At 34.2% G+C, this 16,462-nt stretch overlaps 1 protein-coding gene across 1 annotated transcript; it reads left to right on the top strand.

Moving 5' to 3' along the window:
* Positions 1–353: 353 nt before the first annotated feature.
* Positions 354–6,244, top strand: LOC133329243 (glyoxalase domain-containing protein 4-like). The gene is made up of 4 exons (XM_061537737.1): positions 354–450; positions 729–778; positions 839–945; positions 5,614–6,244. Exons 1-4 carry the CDS (start codon positions 355–357, stop codon positions 6,240–6,242), a joined length of 882 nt encoding a protein of 293 aa, XP_061393721.1. The 5' UTR covers position 354; the 3' UTR covers positions 6,243–6,244.
* The last annotated feature ends 10,218 nt before the right edge of the window (positions 6,245–16,462 follow it).

Genomic DNA, 16,462 nt, shown 5'->3' with positions numbered 1-16,462 from the left:
GCTATCAATCCACTTGAGTGCCACATTCTATATTCAGTAAGAAGAAGCATTGTTTTTATTTCGTATTCTTCTCATCCATCGCTTTTCGCATATAAATTCACTTTGAATTGGCACAAAGTAAATATTTGTTATTTGCTGATGAATCGGCAAACCAACCGGTTTCACTAAAGTGATTAAAGTTTTGTGCACGAACTAAAAGCAACAACAACATTGTGATAATAATAATAAAATATACTATATAAATTGTCCACCATTTACTTAGTGTTCTTAATAAGTGGAAAATCTTAAAAAATTGTGAAATTATATCTTTAAACTGCTGGAATTTTTTTACATTGAATATAAATTGAAAAAGAGATGTCTCTAATCACTGGAAGAGCATTGCATTATGTCTTCAAAATTGGCAATCGTGCCAAGAATTCATTTTTCTTTCGAAATATATTGGGCATGAAGGTAAGTGAGAATATTTTTTAAATTCATAGTAGATATGGACTGAAAGGGAACGTTTTCAAGTAGACATTACAACCGCACCTGGGATGTTAATTGATACTACCAACAACAATAACGTTGGTAGGTCGTATTTCAACAGGTGTTGTTGGTTGTGTTCGAGATAAATCTAAAGTTAGATTTTTGATTGGCAAAAATATGTATTTACAATGCCACTGTCTGTCTACCTTGAAAAGTTAAATTATTGATAAAGATAATTGCTACATTTTGCTTGTATTTAATAGGTATTGAGACACGAAGAATTCAAGGAAGGCTGTGAGGCTCAATGCAATGGGTGAGTGTAATGTTAAGATTTTATATATTGGAATTCTCATCTTTATAAAACTTTTTGTAGGCCATATGATAACCGCTGGAGTAAAACCATGGTCGGCTATGGCCCAGAATCCACACATTTTGTTTTTGAATTAACATATAATTATGGTGTGACCCGCTATGAAATGGGTAAGAATTTAAGCATTACAAAAGAAGTAAAAAATCGTTGAATTCAGCCGGCCCAAGTTTTTATAGCCTCCATAAATAGGTGGTCATATAAATATCTAAAGATCATCGGGAGTTTTATATGGGTACTTTGTCAAAATTGTTGACAGGAGTAAAACATATATTAATCTAAGGACTCTCAGGTTCGAATATTTGGCCTAGGACATACCAAAATCATCAAAATGATTAAAATGAGGGTACTGCTACATAGAGGTTTATAAAAAATGAGGACAGATCTATTTTTATAGTAGGGAAACTTGACACCCAAAATCAATTGGGTTGAAAAAGGAGCTCAAAACATCGAATAATAAAAGTATTCATATATGGCTACAACGAAAGTTGGGTAGCGAAATTTACGATCATTAGTGGTAACGAAATTGAAAATACTCGGTTAAAATAAATGAAATAATAATGAAATTAATGAAAAATGAAATGAATAAAATGAAAGCTATGCCAACATGTGGCCGATTTATAAAATTGCCATTACCAAACATTGTAGGAGTAGTAGTTATGTATGTATAAAGCATTTACCGCTTGGGAATTAAAAAAATTGCACAAAAAGTAGTTTTCTTCAAAAACAGTCGCACAGAAAAATACATTTTTCGATAAAGCTGTTCCGAGAATATTTTCAGTTCCCACAAAACTCAATAACGTGTTACACCAATTCAATAAGTTAGAATTTACACGTAAAAAGGAAAATACAAATTAAAAAAAAAAAACAAGAATCACAGAGCGTAAGAAAGTCGCAAATTGCGACTATAGTCGCAAAACTGTAAACCTTGTGTAAAGTGTCAATGGCATATCTGAAATATTCCGATCTCTATATTTATTTCAACAGCTGGATGAGGCTAAATCAACATATAAATTTATTTTGATTATAAATTAAAGGAATGTTGGTTTGTGTTAAGGAATTTTCTACTTATCCATATGAGAAAGTCGGAAGTTACATCTGAAAATCGCTTGTACCCAAGAGAAAACTTTAAAAGCCCCGCCCAAGGAACATAACTGTGTTGGTCTACATATCTAAAATACCTAAGTAATCATTTGTAATAAATATTATATAGTAATTAATTTTTTAATGATATTTAAGGAATGTGTGAAGATTTACCAAAAAATTTTCACATTTATGCAAATTCATCTGTTAAACACAAGTAGTCCTTAGGTCCATACTTACCACATTCGCCAAGTATGTACCTCCAAAGTTCCGAAGTTATCAAAAGAGTGAAGGTATAAAAATAATACATTCAACTCAGCCTTATGGCTAATGAGGGTGTATACACTTTGATACGGTAAAAATGTGCCTTGTCGAAATATTGGTTTTAGTCCCCATGTTTCTTTGGAACAAATCTGTTTGGAGTCGATTTGCAAATGTTCGATAATTCTCCGCTTTCGTCGAAACTTTTAACATCGTAATATTTCTTCTTCTAAACATAGTTCAAGTTCGAAGATGTGAAATAACCGTCCACTTCTTCAGCAAAATGTATTTTATAATATTATGCAAACGGACTCTTCGATTTGAACCTTACGTTGTACCACCTCTTATATTTACCAATGGGTCGATTACGGCTGGTAACCATAGTTTAGTGGCGTTGCCAGCTGCCAAATTTGAATTATGGATGGCAACTGTTGTCAACTTCAGTCGCTTCAAATAGAATTTTTCGGCAACCATTTATTTCTGGAAGCTCACCCAAATGTAGCACGCGACGTGCGTACTTTTGGTTAAATCAAAGTCACTGCCGATGATGTGTGGAAGGCCATTTCAGAGGACCTTAACTGTTATGGCCCACCAACACGCATTCCAAATGAATGGCAGAGAGTGGCGAACATCTTCTTTTGCCAGTTGAAATCATAACTTGAGTTTGGTTGCTTTCCATAATCGACCCACAAGCCTAGATCAATTCCGAATGAGACCCATTGGTCCACTACGTCTGGTAACTCCCCCACAAATGGTCAATATTTTCAATATCTATAAACTCATAATTTTTTAATTGTATTAGTCAATCTTTTTGCCTACAAATGTCTAAATTGATATGAAAATCTTCATGAAAGCTATTGCTAAAGATTTGAAGGGAAGCTAAATGATTCCCCTGTTTAATGATTGAATTACATAATTTCAAGTTATAATAAATATTGAAGTACACATCACTCATATCTCACGACGTTATCTTTATTTTTAATTAGGCCAATTATTTATTCTTTACACTACGTTCAGATTGTCAGTCATATTTGTATGTAGTAATATTTGTTATTGTTTGTATATTCATGCATCACATTATATTGAAAATACCCAGAGATCTATCTCATTATGATATATAAGGGATTTCTTTGTGTTTGTTATTATTAAGATAACCAAATTCGTTGTATCCATCAGGTAGATATTTTTAATAAAAAACCAGTAAGGAAAGTAGTAAAGTCGGACGGAGCCGACTCTAGGATACCCTTCACCACTATGGGTACATTAAACAGGACTATTAACATGAAATTGGATGAAATAAAATATGTGATATTTATCTAAATGTGAATCTACCTAGATTTGTCCATAAAGTGTGTAAATCGACTTCAAACAAATATAAATAGGTCATCCGGTTGACTATGTCTGTACTTCTAGAAAACGCAACTACGTAATTCTATGCTCAATTTTGTACGTTGTGCAAAATTTGATGTCAATCTGACTAACATGAGGAGTATTATGCCCAATTTGCTTGATATCGGGCGAAAAAATATATGTAAGCTATATCCACATATTAAGCGATTTCAAACAAACTTGTCACAGGTTAGGTTATACTAACTTTAGAACGTTTTGTTCCTATTGGTTCCTTGGTGCGTCAATTACATAAAATCAATCTATAATAAAATGGAGCTATATCTAAATCTGGACCGATTTTCACGAAACAAGGCAGACATCACTCTAGGCTCAATTCAGTACGTTATGCCAAATTTCGTGCAAATCGAAAGATATATAGCGACTTTGGTGAACCATTTACATGAAATCGGACGAAACTATATGTGGGAGCTATATAGAAATATGGACCGATTTTATCGAAACTTGGCAGACATCACTCTAAGCTCAATTCAGTACGTTGTGCAAAATTTCGGGCAAATCGAAAGATATATATGGATGTTGGTGCACAATTTACATGAAATCGGACGAAACTATATATGGGAGCTATATCTAAATCTGGACTGATTTTCACGAAACTTGGCAGACATAACTCTAGGCTCAATTCAGTACGTTATGCCAAATTTCGTGCAAATCGAAAGATATATATGGATTTTGGTCACAATTTACATGAAATCGGACGAAACTATATATGGTAGCTATATCTAAATCTTGACCGATTTTCACGGAGCTTGGCAGACATCATTCTAGACCTAAATGATTAGGCTGTACCAAATTTCGTGCTAATCGAAAGATATATAGGGACTTTGGGGCCCCATTTACATTAAATCGGACGAAACTATATATGTGAGCTATATCTAAATCGGGACCGATTTTCATGAAACTTGGCAGACATCATTCTAGGCCCAATTAAGTACGTTATGCCAAATTTCGTGCAAATCGAAGGATATATAGGGACTTTGGGGCACCATTTACATGAAATCGGACGAAACTATATATGGGAGCTATATCTAAATCTGGACCGATTTTCTTGAAACTGGGCAGACACCATTCTAGACTCAATGCAGTACGTTATGCCAAATTTCGTGCAAATCGAAAGATATATAGAGACTTTGGGGCACCATTTACATGAAATCGGACGAAACTATATATGGGAGATATATCTAAATCTGGACCGATTTTCACGAAACTTGGCAGACATCACTCTAGGCTTAATTCAGTACGTTATGCCAAATTTCGTGCAAATCAAAAGATATATAGGGACTTTGGGGCACCATTTACATGAAATCGGACGAAACTATATATGGGAGCTATATCTAAATCTGGACCGATTTTCACGAAACTTGGCAGACATCATTCTAGACCTAAATGATTAGGCTGTACTAAATTTCGTGCAAATCGAAAGTTATATAGGGACTGTTTACATTAAATCGGTTAAATATATATATGGGAGCTATATCTAAATCTGAACCGATTTTTCCCAATTTCAATAGGGTTCGTCCTTGGGCCAAATAAGTGACCTATGCCAAATTTCATCCAATTCGGATCATAAATGCGACCTGTACTTTGTTTACAATTTAACATGGACAGACGGACGGACGGACGGACGGACGGACAGACGGACATGCGTAAATCGACTCAGAAAGTGATTCTATGCATATTCTCAAAAGGAACCATGGGTCTATCTCGATTATTTTTGCCTGTTACAAACATATGCACAAAGACATAATACCCTGTACCACAGTGTGGTGAAGGGTATAAACAGTAAACAAAGCAGTATTGCCAGACATAGTTGACCATGCTATACCCTACACAAATAGCACTAAGATGAAACTTTTAGAGTAACTAAAATCGAGTCATTTTTTCATGAGTTATTTTGTACTGTATATGTTCTCCCAAATCGTAATCGGTTTGTGCCGACAATTAGAGGTAAAATCTTGAAATCTCAAATCAATTGTAATAAATTTTGTACCATTTATAATTTTTCATTTTATTACTATATATCTTTTTAGGCAATGACTTCGCCGGTGTTGTTCTAAAATCTCAGGAATCTATCGAAAGAGCCTTGGCCAACAACTATCCAATGACCGATGTTGATGGCAAAAAATTACTTTTATCACCAGATGGTTATAAATTCTACATTATACCAGAACCTCAACCAACGGTTGAAGATCCTGTCGTTAATGTTGGTTTACATGTTACCAATTTGGTGGAATCGAAAAAATATTGGCATGATATTTTGCTCATGAACATTGTGTCAGAAGATGAAAACTCCTTACTGCTTAACTATAGCAATATGCAGGCAGCATTGAATCTTAAACAAATCTCCGAACCATTGGACAGAGCCAAGGCCTACGGCCGTATTGCCTTTTCGGTTCCAAAAGCCCAACAGCCTTATATTAATGATGTTATCACCCAAAATAATGGTAAAATATTAACACCTTTGATTGAATTGGATACCCCGGGAAAGGAAACTGTTCGTGTTATAATCTTAGCCGATCCGGATGGTCATGAAACCTGTTTTGTCGATGATGAAGGCTTCACTAAATTATCGGCGGTGGAAGTTGATGCTGATAAAAATCTGGATAAATATATTGGCAAAGATCCATTCCAAAAAGAATTGGATGCTGCTGAGGAATAAATATGTAATTTGATTACGAATGTTGAGCATGAATTATTATGTTATATAATAATAAAGCTAATTTTTTTGTAATTGTAAGGAAATCAATTTAATTGATTTCTGCAATAGATATACTTAAAATATTTATAGTGAAATTATTTCTTAAACAATTTGGGAACATTATATTTTTAGGAAATATCTGGGCGTGGATTTTTATATTATACTTTTCCAGGGACTATCAGAGTCGTCGATTTTTAATTTATATTTTTTATGGACTATCTGAGGCTGGATTTTAAAGTTAAATTTTTTCAGGGACTATCTGAGGCGTGGATTTTTTAAAGAATTTTTTTTCGGGGACTATCTGAGGCGTGGATTTTTTTAAGTTGATTTTTTCAGTGACTATCTCAGGCGTGGATTTTTTAAAGTTTAAATTTTCAGGGACTATCTGAGGCGTGGATTTTTTAAAGTTGGATTTTTCAGGGACTATCTGAGGCGTGGATTTTTTAAAGTTTAAATTTTCAGGGACTATCTGAGGCGTGGATTTTTTAAAGTTGGATTTTTCAGGGACTATCTGAGGCGTGGATTTTTTAAAGTTGGATTTTTCAGGGACTATCTGAGGCGTGGATTTTTTAAAGTTGGATTTTTCAGGGACTATCTGAGGCGTGGATTTTTTAAAGTTGGATTTTTCAGGGACTATCTGAGGCGTGGATTTTTTAAAGTTGGATTTTTCAGGGACTATCTGAGGCGTGGATTTTTTAAAGTTGGATTTTTCAGGGACTATCTGAGGCGTGGATTTTTTAAAGTTGGATTTTTCAGGGACTATCTGATTCGTGAATTTTTTAAAGATCGATTTTTCAGGGACTATCTGAGGCGTGGATTTTTTAAAGTTGGATTTTTCAGGGACTATCTGATTCGTGGATTTTTTAAAGATCGATTTTTCAGGGACTATCTGAGGAGTGGATTTTTTAAAGTTGGATTTTTCAGGGACTATCTGAGGTGTGGATTTTTTAAAGTTGATTTTTTCAGTGACTATCTCAGGCGTGGATTTTTTAAAGTTTAAATTTTCAGGGACTATCTGAGGCGTGGATTTTTTAAAGATGGATTTTTCAGGGACTATCTGATTCGTGAATTTTTTAAAGATGAATTTTTCAGGGACTATCAGGCGTGGATTTTTTAAAGTTTACATTTTCAGGGACTATCTGAGGCGTGGATTTTTTAAAGTTGGATTTTCAGGGACTATGTGATGCGTGGATTTTTTTAAGTTGATTTTTTCAGTGACTATCTCAGGCGTGGATTTTTTAAAGTTTAAATTTTCAGGGACTATCTGAGGCGTGGATTTTTTAAAGTTTAAATTTTCAGGGACTATCTGAGGCGTGGATTTTTTAAAGTTGGATTTTTCAGGGACTATCTGAGGCGTGGATTTTTTAAAGTTTAAATTTTCAGGGACTATCTGAGGCGTGGATTTTTTAAAGTTGGATTTTTCAGGGACTATCTGAGGCGTGGATTTTTTAAAGTTGGATTTTTCAGGGACTATCTGAGGCGTGGATTTTTTAAAGTTGGATTTTTCAGGGACTATCTGAGGCGTGGATTTTTTAAAGTTGGATTTTTCAGGGACTATCTGAGGCGTGGATTTTTTAAAGTTGGATTTTTCAGGGACTATCTGATGCGTGGATTTTTTACAGTTGGATTTTTCAGGAACTATCTGAGGCGTGGATTTTTTAAAGTTGGATTTTTCAGGGACTATCTGATTCGTGAATTTTTTAAAGATCGATTTTTCAGGGACTATCTGAGGCGTGGATTTTTTAAAGTTGGATTTTTCAGGGACTATCTGAGGTGTGGATTTTTTAAAGTTGGATTTTTCAGGGACTATCTGAGGCGTGGATTTTTTAAAGTTGGATTTTTCAGGGACTATCTGAGGTGTGGATTTTTTAAAGTTGGATTTTTCAGGGACTATCTGAGGCGTGGATTTTTTAAAGTTTAAATTTTCAGGGACTATCTGAGGCGTGGATTTTTTAAAGTTGGATTTTTCAGGGACTATCTGAGGCGTGGATTTTTTAAAGTTGGATTTTTCAGGGACTATCTGAGGCGTGGATTTTTTAAAGTTGGATTTTTCAGGGACTATCTGAGGCGTGGATTTTTTAAAGTTGGATTTTTCAGGGACTATCTGAGGCGTGGATTTTTTAAAGTTGGATTTTTCAGGGACTATCTGAGGCGTGGATTTTTTAAAGTTGGATTTTTCAGGGACTATCTGAGGCGTGGATTTTTTAAAGTTGGATTTTTCAGGGACTATCTGATTCGTGAATTTTTTAAAGATCGATTTTTCAGGGACTATCTGAGGCGTGGATTTTTTAAAGTTGGATTTTTCAGGGACTATCTGATTCGTGGATTTTTTAAAGATCGATTTTTCAGGGACTATCTGAGGAGTGGATTTTTTAAAGTTGGATTTTTCAGGGACTATCTGAGGTGTGGATTTTTTAAAGTTGATTTTTTCAGTGACTATCTCAGGCGTGGATTTTTTAAAGTTTAAATTTTCAGGGACTATCTGAGGCGTGGATTTTTTAAAGTTGGATTTTTCAGGGACTATCTGAGGCGTGGATTTTTTAAAGTTGGATTTTTCAGGGACTATCTGAGGCGTGGATTTTTTAAAGTTGGATTTTTCAGGGACTATCTGAGGCGTGGATTTTTTAAAGTTGGATTTTTCAGGGACTATCTGATTCGTGAATTTTTTAAAGATCGATTTTTCAGGGACTATCTGAGGCGTGGATTTTTTAAAGTTGGATTTTTCAGGGACTATCTGATTCGTGGATTTTTTAAAGATCGATTTTTCAGGGACTATCTGAGGAGTGGATTTTTTAAAGTTGGATTTTTCAGGGACTATCTGAGGTGTGGATTTTTTAAAGTTGATTTTTTCAGTGACTATCTCAGGCGTGGATTTTTTAAAGTTTAAATTTTCAGGGACTATCTGAGGCGTGGATTTTTTAAAGATGGATTTTTCAGGGACTATCTGATTCGTGAATTTTTTAAAGATGAATTTTTCAGGGACTATCAGGCGTGGATTTTTTAAAGTTTACATTTTCAGGGACTATCTGAGGCGTGGATTTTTTAAAGTTGGATTTTCAGGGACTATGTGATGCGTGGATTTTTTTAAGTTGATTTTTTCAGTGACTATCTCAGGCGTGGACTTTTTAAAGTTTAAATTTTCAGGGACTATCTGAGGCGTGGATTTTTTAAAGTTTAAATTTTCAGGGACTATCTGAGGCGTGGATTTTTTAAAGTTGGATTTTTCAGGGACTATCTGAGGCGTGGATTTTTTAAAGTTTAAATTTTCAGGGACTATCTGAGGCGTGGATTTTTTAAAGTTGGATTTTTCAGGGACTATCTGAGGCGTGGATTTTTTAAAGTTGGATTTTTCAGGGACTATCTGAGGCGTGGATTTTTTAAAGTTGGATTTTTCAGGGACTATCTGAGGCGTGGATTTTTTAAAGTTGGATTTTTCAGGGACTATCTGAGGCGTGGATTTTTTAAAGTTGGATTTTTCAGGGACTATCTGAGGCGTGGATTTTTTACAGTTGGATTTTTCAGGAACTATCTGAGGCGTGGATTTTTTAAAGTTGGATTTTTCAGGGACTATCTGATTCGTGAATTTTTTAAAGATCGATTTTTCAGGGACTATCTGAGGCGTGGATTTTTTAAAGTTGGATTTTTCAGGGACTATCTGAGGTGTGGATTTTTTAAAGTTGGATTTTTCAGGGACTATCTGAGGCGTGGATTTTTTAAAGTTGGATTTTTCAGGGACTATCTGAGGTGTGGATTTTTTAAAGTTGGATTTTTCAGGGACTATCTGAGGCGTGGATTTTTTAAAGATGGATTTTTCAGGGACTATCTGATTCGTGAATTTTTTAAAGATGAATTTTTCAGGGACTATCAGGCGTGGATTTTTCAGGGACTATCTGAGGTGTGGATTTTTTAAAGTTGGATTTTTCAGGGACAATCTGAGGCGTGGAGTTTTTAAAGTTGGATTTTTCAGGGACGTGCGTGGATTTTTTAAAGATGGATTTTTCAGGGACGTGCGTGGATTTTTTAAAGTTGGATTTTTCAGGGACTACTGAGGCGTGGATTTTTTAAAGTTGGATTTTTCAGAGGATTTTTTAAAGTTGGATTTTTCAGAGAATTTTTTAAAGTTGGATTTTCAGGGACTACTGAGGCGTGGATTTTTTAAAGTTGGATTTTTCAGAGGATTTTTTAAAGTTGGATTTTTCAGGGACTATCTGAGGCGTGGATTTTTTAAAGTTGGATTTTTCAGGGACTATCTGAGGCGTGGATTTTTTAAAGTTCGATTTTTCTGGGACTCTGAGGCGTGGATTTTTTAAAGTTCGATTTTTCAGGGACTATCTGAGGCGTGGATTTTTAAAGTTGGATTTTAAGGGACTATCTGAGTCGTGGATTTTTTTAAGTTGATTTTTTTCAGGGACTATCTGAGGCGTGAAGTTTTTTAAGTTGATTTTTTTCAGGGACTATCTGAGGCGTGAAGTTGTTTAAGTTGATTTTTTTCAGGGACTATCTGATGCGTGGATTTTTTAAAGTCAGGGACTATCGGAGGCATGGATTATTATGCCCTACACAACTATATTGTCAGGGTATTATAGCTTTGTGCAGCCCCAAAAGTTTGTAACGCCGCGAAATATTGGTCCTAGACCCACCTTTAAGTATACCGATAGTCATATCTCGACTAGCTGAGTCGATCTAGACATTTTCCATGAGGTTGAGGTTATGGTCCCCGACAACGCCTATAATTTTCGGTGATGATCGGATAATAATTTTGGGATGAAGTGGACCGAAAACTTATTTATTGGTATTTTTTTTCGATTCGATCTATAAGCCAAAATTGAAAGCCGAACATCACAACACAACGCACGGTGAAGGGAATCTGGACAAGTGATTAGAAGGGCTGTACTGAATATTTGTAATATTTGTTGACCTCTAGTTGACCTATAGTTTCGTGGAAGTTGTGTAGGGTATCATATGGTCGGCCCCTTCCGACTATACTGCTCCGCTCACTGGTTTTAAGTTGAATTTTTCGGGGACTATCTGTGGCCTGAATTTTTTAATTATATTTTTTTCAAAGCCCATCTGAGCCCTGAATTTTTATATCATATATTTTCAAAGACCATCTGAGGCGTGGATTTTTAAATTATATTTGTTCAACTCACAGAAGGAATGTATTTTTTGCCTTTTTAAGTGATTTCATTGTGAAACCCTATTTAGGTATTTTCTCTATAGCCATGGGAAATTCTATCTGCCAGTGTGTGGTTACTATTTACACAATAATACCTACATACGAATAAAAAAAACCAACTCGATTACAAATGACGTTGTTCAGATTTTGTTACTTTCAAGGTGTATTTAATAAGGTGTATGCATCAGCTACAACAACTAACATTTTACAAAAACAACATTGCTGTTATAGAAATTAAATTGTCATGTTGACAATTAGTTTTTGGTTTTAGTTTTTGTTTATTAATTTTTGTCAAGAACTATTCTTTGATGAATAATTTGTATTTTCTTGGATTTTTGGCAATTTTAGGTTGGGGAGTAAAGTTTAAGACCCTGTCACGAATTATTTTGAAAAGTTTCCAACGTGTAGCCCTTTGTTCCTGGTGATGTTGCTTATATTGTAAATTACAATTTTTTTTCGAAGAATTGCCTTCAAATTTCGCCTCGTTAATGAAAGTTTGGTGGACATAAATCCCCGACCAAAGACTAAATCAAGGAAATTGTGCAATCTGGCTATATCTTTGATCAATCTTTGATATACTCCTAATCAAAGACTTCCACCTTTGGATTGATTTTTGGAGATACCAATAGTCAGATTGCAATATAGGCTACGTATGTGTAGCTATGATTTATGAACAGATTTCAACACGGGATACAAAACGTAAACTATTTGGATCAAATCAGCGAACGGGTTTTAAACTGATTTAAGGCCTTTTCGTCCGTCTCTATCAAGGTGTATTAAATAAGGTGTAAGTGACAATCATATGGCTTTAAACTTTTTTCGTTATTGTTTGTAAAGTAAATTGTCAAAAATATTTTCAACAATTAATTACGATTTACAAAATTGTCTTCAAATTTAAGATTTTGATAAAAAATATGTTCATAGAGACGGACGAAAAGGCCTTAAATCAGTTTAAAACCCGTTCGCTGATTTGATCCAAATAGTTTACGTTTTGTATCCCGTGTTGAAATCTGTTCATAAATCATAGCTACACATACGTAGCCTATATTGCAATCTGACTATTGGTATCTCCAAAAATCAATCCAAAGGTGGAAGTCTTTGATTAGGAGTATATCAAAGATTGATCAAAGATATAGCCAGATTGCACAATTTCCTTGATTTAGTCTTTGGTCGGGGATTTATGTCCACCAAACTTTCATTAACGAGGCGAAATTTGAAGGCAATTCTTCGAAAAAAAATTGTAATTTACAATATAAGCAACATCACCAGGAACAAAGGGCTACACGTTGGAAACTTTTCAAAATAATTCGTGACAGGGTCTTAAACTTTACTCCCCAACCTAAAATTGCCAAAAATCCAAGAAAATACAAATTATTCATCAAAGAATAGTTCTTGACAAAAATTAATAAACAAAAACTAAAACCAAAAACTAATTGTCAACATGACAATTTAATTTCTATAACAGCAATGTTGTTTTTGTAAAATGTTAGTTGTTGTAGCTGATGCATACACCTTATTAAATACACCTTGGTCTCTATGAACATATTTTTTATCAAAATCTTAAATTTGAAGACAATTTTGTAAATCGTAATTAATTGTTGAAAATATTTTTGACAATTTACTTTACAAACAATAACGAAAAAAATTTAAAGCCATATGATTGTCACTTACACCTTATTTAATACACCTTGGTTCGTTTGTTTTGATCGAGCTTGTGGTTTGATATACCATTTCTGTTTTAACTTTTCTTTCGTTGTTGCTCTTACCATGTTTGTATCATTGAAAACATAAAAATAATACAGCAAAACACAGTACATTTCAATGCCCGAATGTTCATAAAAGTTCTTGCTAAAACATAACAAAATACGTAATATTTATTAGGGGGATAGAGGTTGGATTAAAACAACCGTTTCCGTCTGTTTCATTCATTTCAAGCTGTTATTAACTCTTTAATTTGAAATTTCAACAACAACTTTCCCACCATATAAAGCACAGTCGGGCGAAGCACCGCACGCGTGCACTCTCGCGAGAGTAAGTATCGCTATTCTCTCACACACATTCAACTGAACCAATTGAAAAACCATTGACACACACACAAAGACAAGTGCGTGAGAACAGAATTGTTTATGCTCTGCCCGTGCCTGATATAAAGCATAACCAAGTTTGCTTGCACTGAATAGACCAAACTAATCCGCTCTCCCCTTACTCACCATCAAAATTCAAGCTAACTGCAACAGAAAGATACACACGAGAAAAAAGTAACAACAAAAACAATGGCTATGTGGCGCTAATTGCATGTTTACAGGTACACAACAACAACAGCAAATCCCCCCATTGTCTGAGAGTTGTTTACGTAGCTCTCATTTGTTTCCCCACCAATTTACTCTCAACTTAATAATGATCAGTAATGCAAATCAAGTGATTTGAGAGAAAACGCGTAAACAAATTTGAATAAAATAATACAATTGGACCTCAATAATGTATTAAATTTTTTATTAAATTAGGTTATATGAAAACTACAAAAAATTAAGCCTTAGACTAAAAATGTTATACAGGAAATATTATACAGACAAATTTTGTGGGACCTTTGGATACTGTCTTTAAAACTGATATAGATTTTGCTTCGGTAAACATGTGCCTTACCAAAATATTGGTTTTAGTTTGGAACTAATCCGTTTCGGAAGATTTGGAGTGAATTTAGAAATGATTGACTGACTGATGTGAACTTTTCACAGCGTAATATTTCTTACAAATATAAATCGACTTCGAACATGGACAATATGAGTTCATTTCCCACAAGTACCTCCCCAGAAAAGGACAAAATTAATTAATAATATTAATAATAATATTTTTTTTAATCCACGCCTTAGGTTTACAGTTTATGCCTTGTAAGGTTCTTTAGGTTATAATATATTGTAAAGATTCCTGAGAATATAATATCTAAAAACTCCAACACCTTTTAAATGTTCTGTAGAAAATATTTTTTTCTATTACGCTTTGTAAAGAACCTTTTTTTATCCACGACTTGACAATTACATCTTTTTAATCCGCTTAAAATCCGTTTCAAAAAATCAGAGTTCTAAATCTGGCTCTCACGAATAAATATTATTAACTCGTTCGATATAATTAAATCTATTTCTAGTCAATATTTCTAATGTATCCGACAGTTCTTCATAGTGTACAATTGATAAGAAACGTGTTAGGGGTTTCGAAACGTGGTCGGAAAATGTAAAAGAACAATAAAAATATATGAATACCAATTTCTCGCCTTCGAAATTTTATCAGCAATATTTTGTATACTTTTAAAACCAAAAAAAAAAAAAAAATACGTCTTGTGGTAATTAGTATACGGTTCAAGACAAAAACACGCCGAAAAACTCGAGAAAACAGCAACAGCATATTTTACAAGAAGTTGTCATCTCAGGACCCACTGTAAATATATTTTCCTTATTGGGGCATTATAGGGACTTTCACTATTCATCTGAGAAAATTTAATACCAAATTACAGAGCCTCTGGTTGGAAAACATGACTTTTCTATGAGGGTTATTTACAACCTGGACCTACACTAAAAATTTTATGAGAAGTTTTTTAAGACAAATTACGCCACTTATATCGAATGTGGGCCAATTCGTTTTTATGGCGGTCATATCAAAATATTGACTGATTTCGAAAATGTTCAACAATGATTTTTTCAGACTTCCGTGGGAAAGAGGATAAAATACTTCAACATGTAGAGAATTGATCTGTACCATTAAATTGGGACTCTGTCAACAAATGGTCACATCACCAACATTTTCAACAACGATTTTTTCACATTCCAAGAACACGAAATGCTAAATTATAGCCCTTCAGATGGAAACATTGCTACAATCTTCAAAATACCAAAAATAAGGCGGTACCGTTGTGTGGGGTCTATAACGAAACGTGGACCTAATAACGAAGTGTTTGTCTCCAAAATACACATTTGGACACATTTCATTTGTTTGGAGAAAAAGAAATCCACTATTTTTATATGAATTATAGGACTTTATTTAACATGCTTCGGAATGTGCGATTTGGGCCAAATATGCACCGTTTTGCTATATGATTTGTTGGCATTTTAAAGGTAACTTCATAATGCCACTCTCATAGAAGTCCTGCTCTTTATTTGCAACAAAACTCTAATAGTCGATTTTCAGAATATACCCTAGATACCAATTTTTATCATTAAAAAATTTTTGCATGGTATGAAAAATATGATAATCGCTTGGTTCCAAGTGCGGAATGTATGACGGATGCATTAAAACTTCCTGTGAGTGTATAGCCATGGTATGAACTAGGTGATAGCCAATCGGTGAAGATCTTCCTTAGTTTGTGGTGAAAAATAAGCGATTTTCCAAAAAAAAAAAAAAAAATCAAAGTTCCGCCATTTTGTTATTTGTTGCGCGAAGTCAATAATCCTAGTTCATACGAAAGCCAGACATGTACTCTTTCTAACACCGTTCGAATTTTCGGATTCCGATGTTCTAGTGAGGAGTTATGATGCCCGCCATCAAAAATAAGGACTTTTTTTAATCACAAAAAACAACAACAATTGTTTGTAAATTATTTTTCTTTCTTTTTAAATCTTCAAATATATATGTGCAATGTTACAAACCTTAAAAAGCATTGGTATTCATTTACCAGCCCATTTTAAATCTTAAATATAAAAAATGGAGAATGGGGGGGGTTCCCTTAAAACAGTTTTATGGTCGATTTTTAGCTCTTGGGCGATGTTACAAATGCTAACATGCCGGTCAACTTCGATCATTTCTCCGATTTTATCGACATTTTCGACGGCCGGCCTACTTGTGCGAGGTGCATCTTTAACATCAAAAACTCCAGAACAAAAATTGTACATAATTGGTTGTTACAGTATCGGAACCATAAACAAAATTTACAATTTTAGCCGCTTGGCCTGCATTTTCGCCTTTGTCAAAGAAAAATTGTAAAATGTACCGATTATTTTTATTTTCACCATCCTGT

This window comes from Musca vetustissima, unplaced genomic scaffold (genome assembly GCF_032173495.1).
Source record: "Musca vetustissima isolate MV318-11 ecotype Yass unplaced genomic scaffold, APGP_CSIRO_Mvet_v1 utg240598, whole genome shotgun sequence".
Taxonomy (NCBI): Eukaryota; Metazoa; Arthropoda; class Insecta; order Diptera; family Muscidae; genus Musca; species Musca vetustissima.
The sequence above is the reverse complement of the archived record's forward strand: the minus strand, read 5'-3'. Positions and strand labels throughout refer to the sequence as shown.

What these genes read in the sequence shown, in the direction of transcription:
- LOC133329243 (XM_061537737.1), top strand. Translation starts at nt 355, where the DNA reads ATGTCTCTAATCACTGGAAGAGCATTGCATTATGTCTTCAAAATTGGC. An exon ending in GAAATATATTGGGCATGAAG is followed by an intron (nt 451 to 728) that starts GTAAGTGAGAAT and finishes TGTATTTAATAG; the next exon opens with GTATTGAGACACGAAGAATT. An exon ending in TGTGACCCGCTATGAAATGG is followed by an intron (nt 946 to 5,613) that starts GTAAGAATTTAA and finishes ATATCTTTTTAG; the next exon opens with GCAATGACTTCGCCGGTGTT.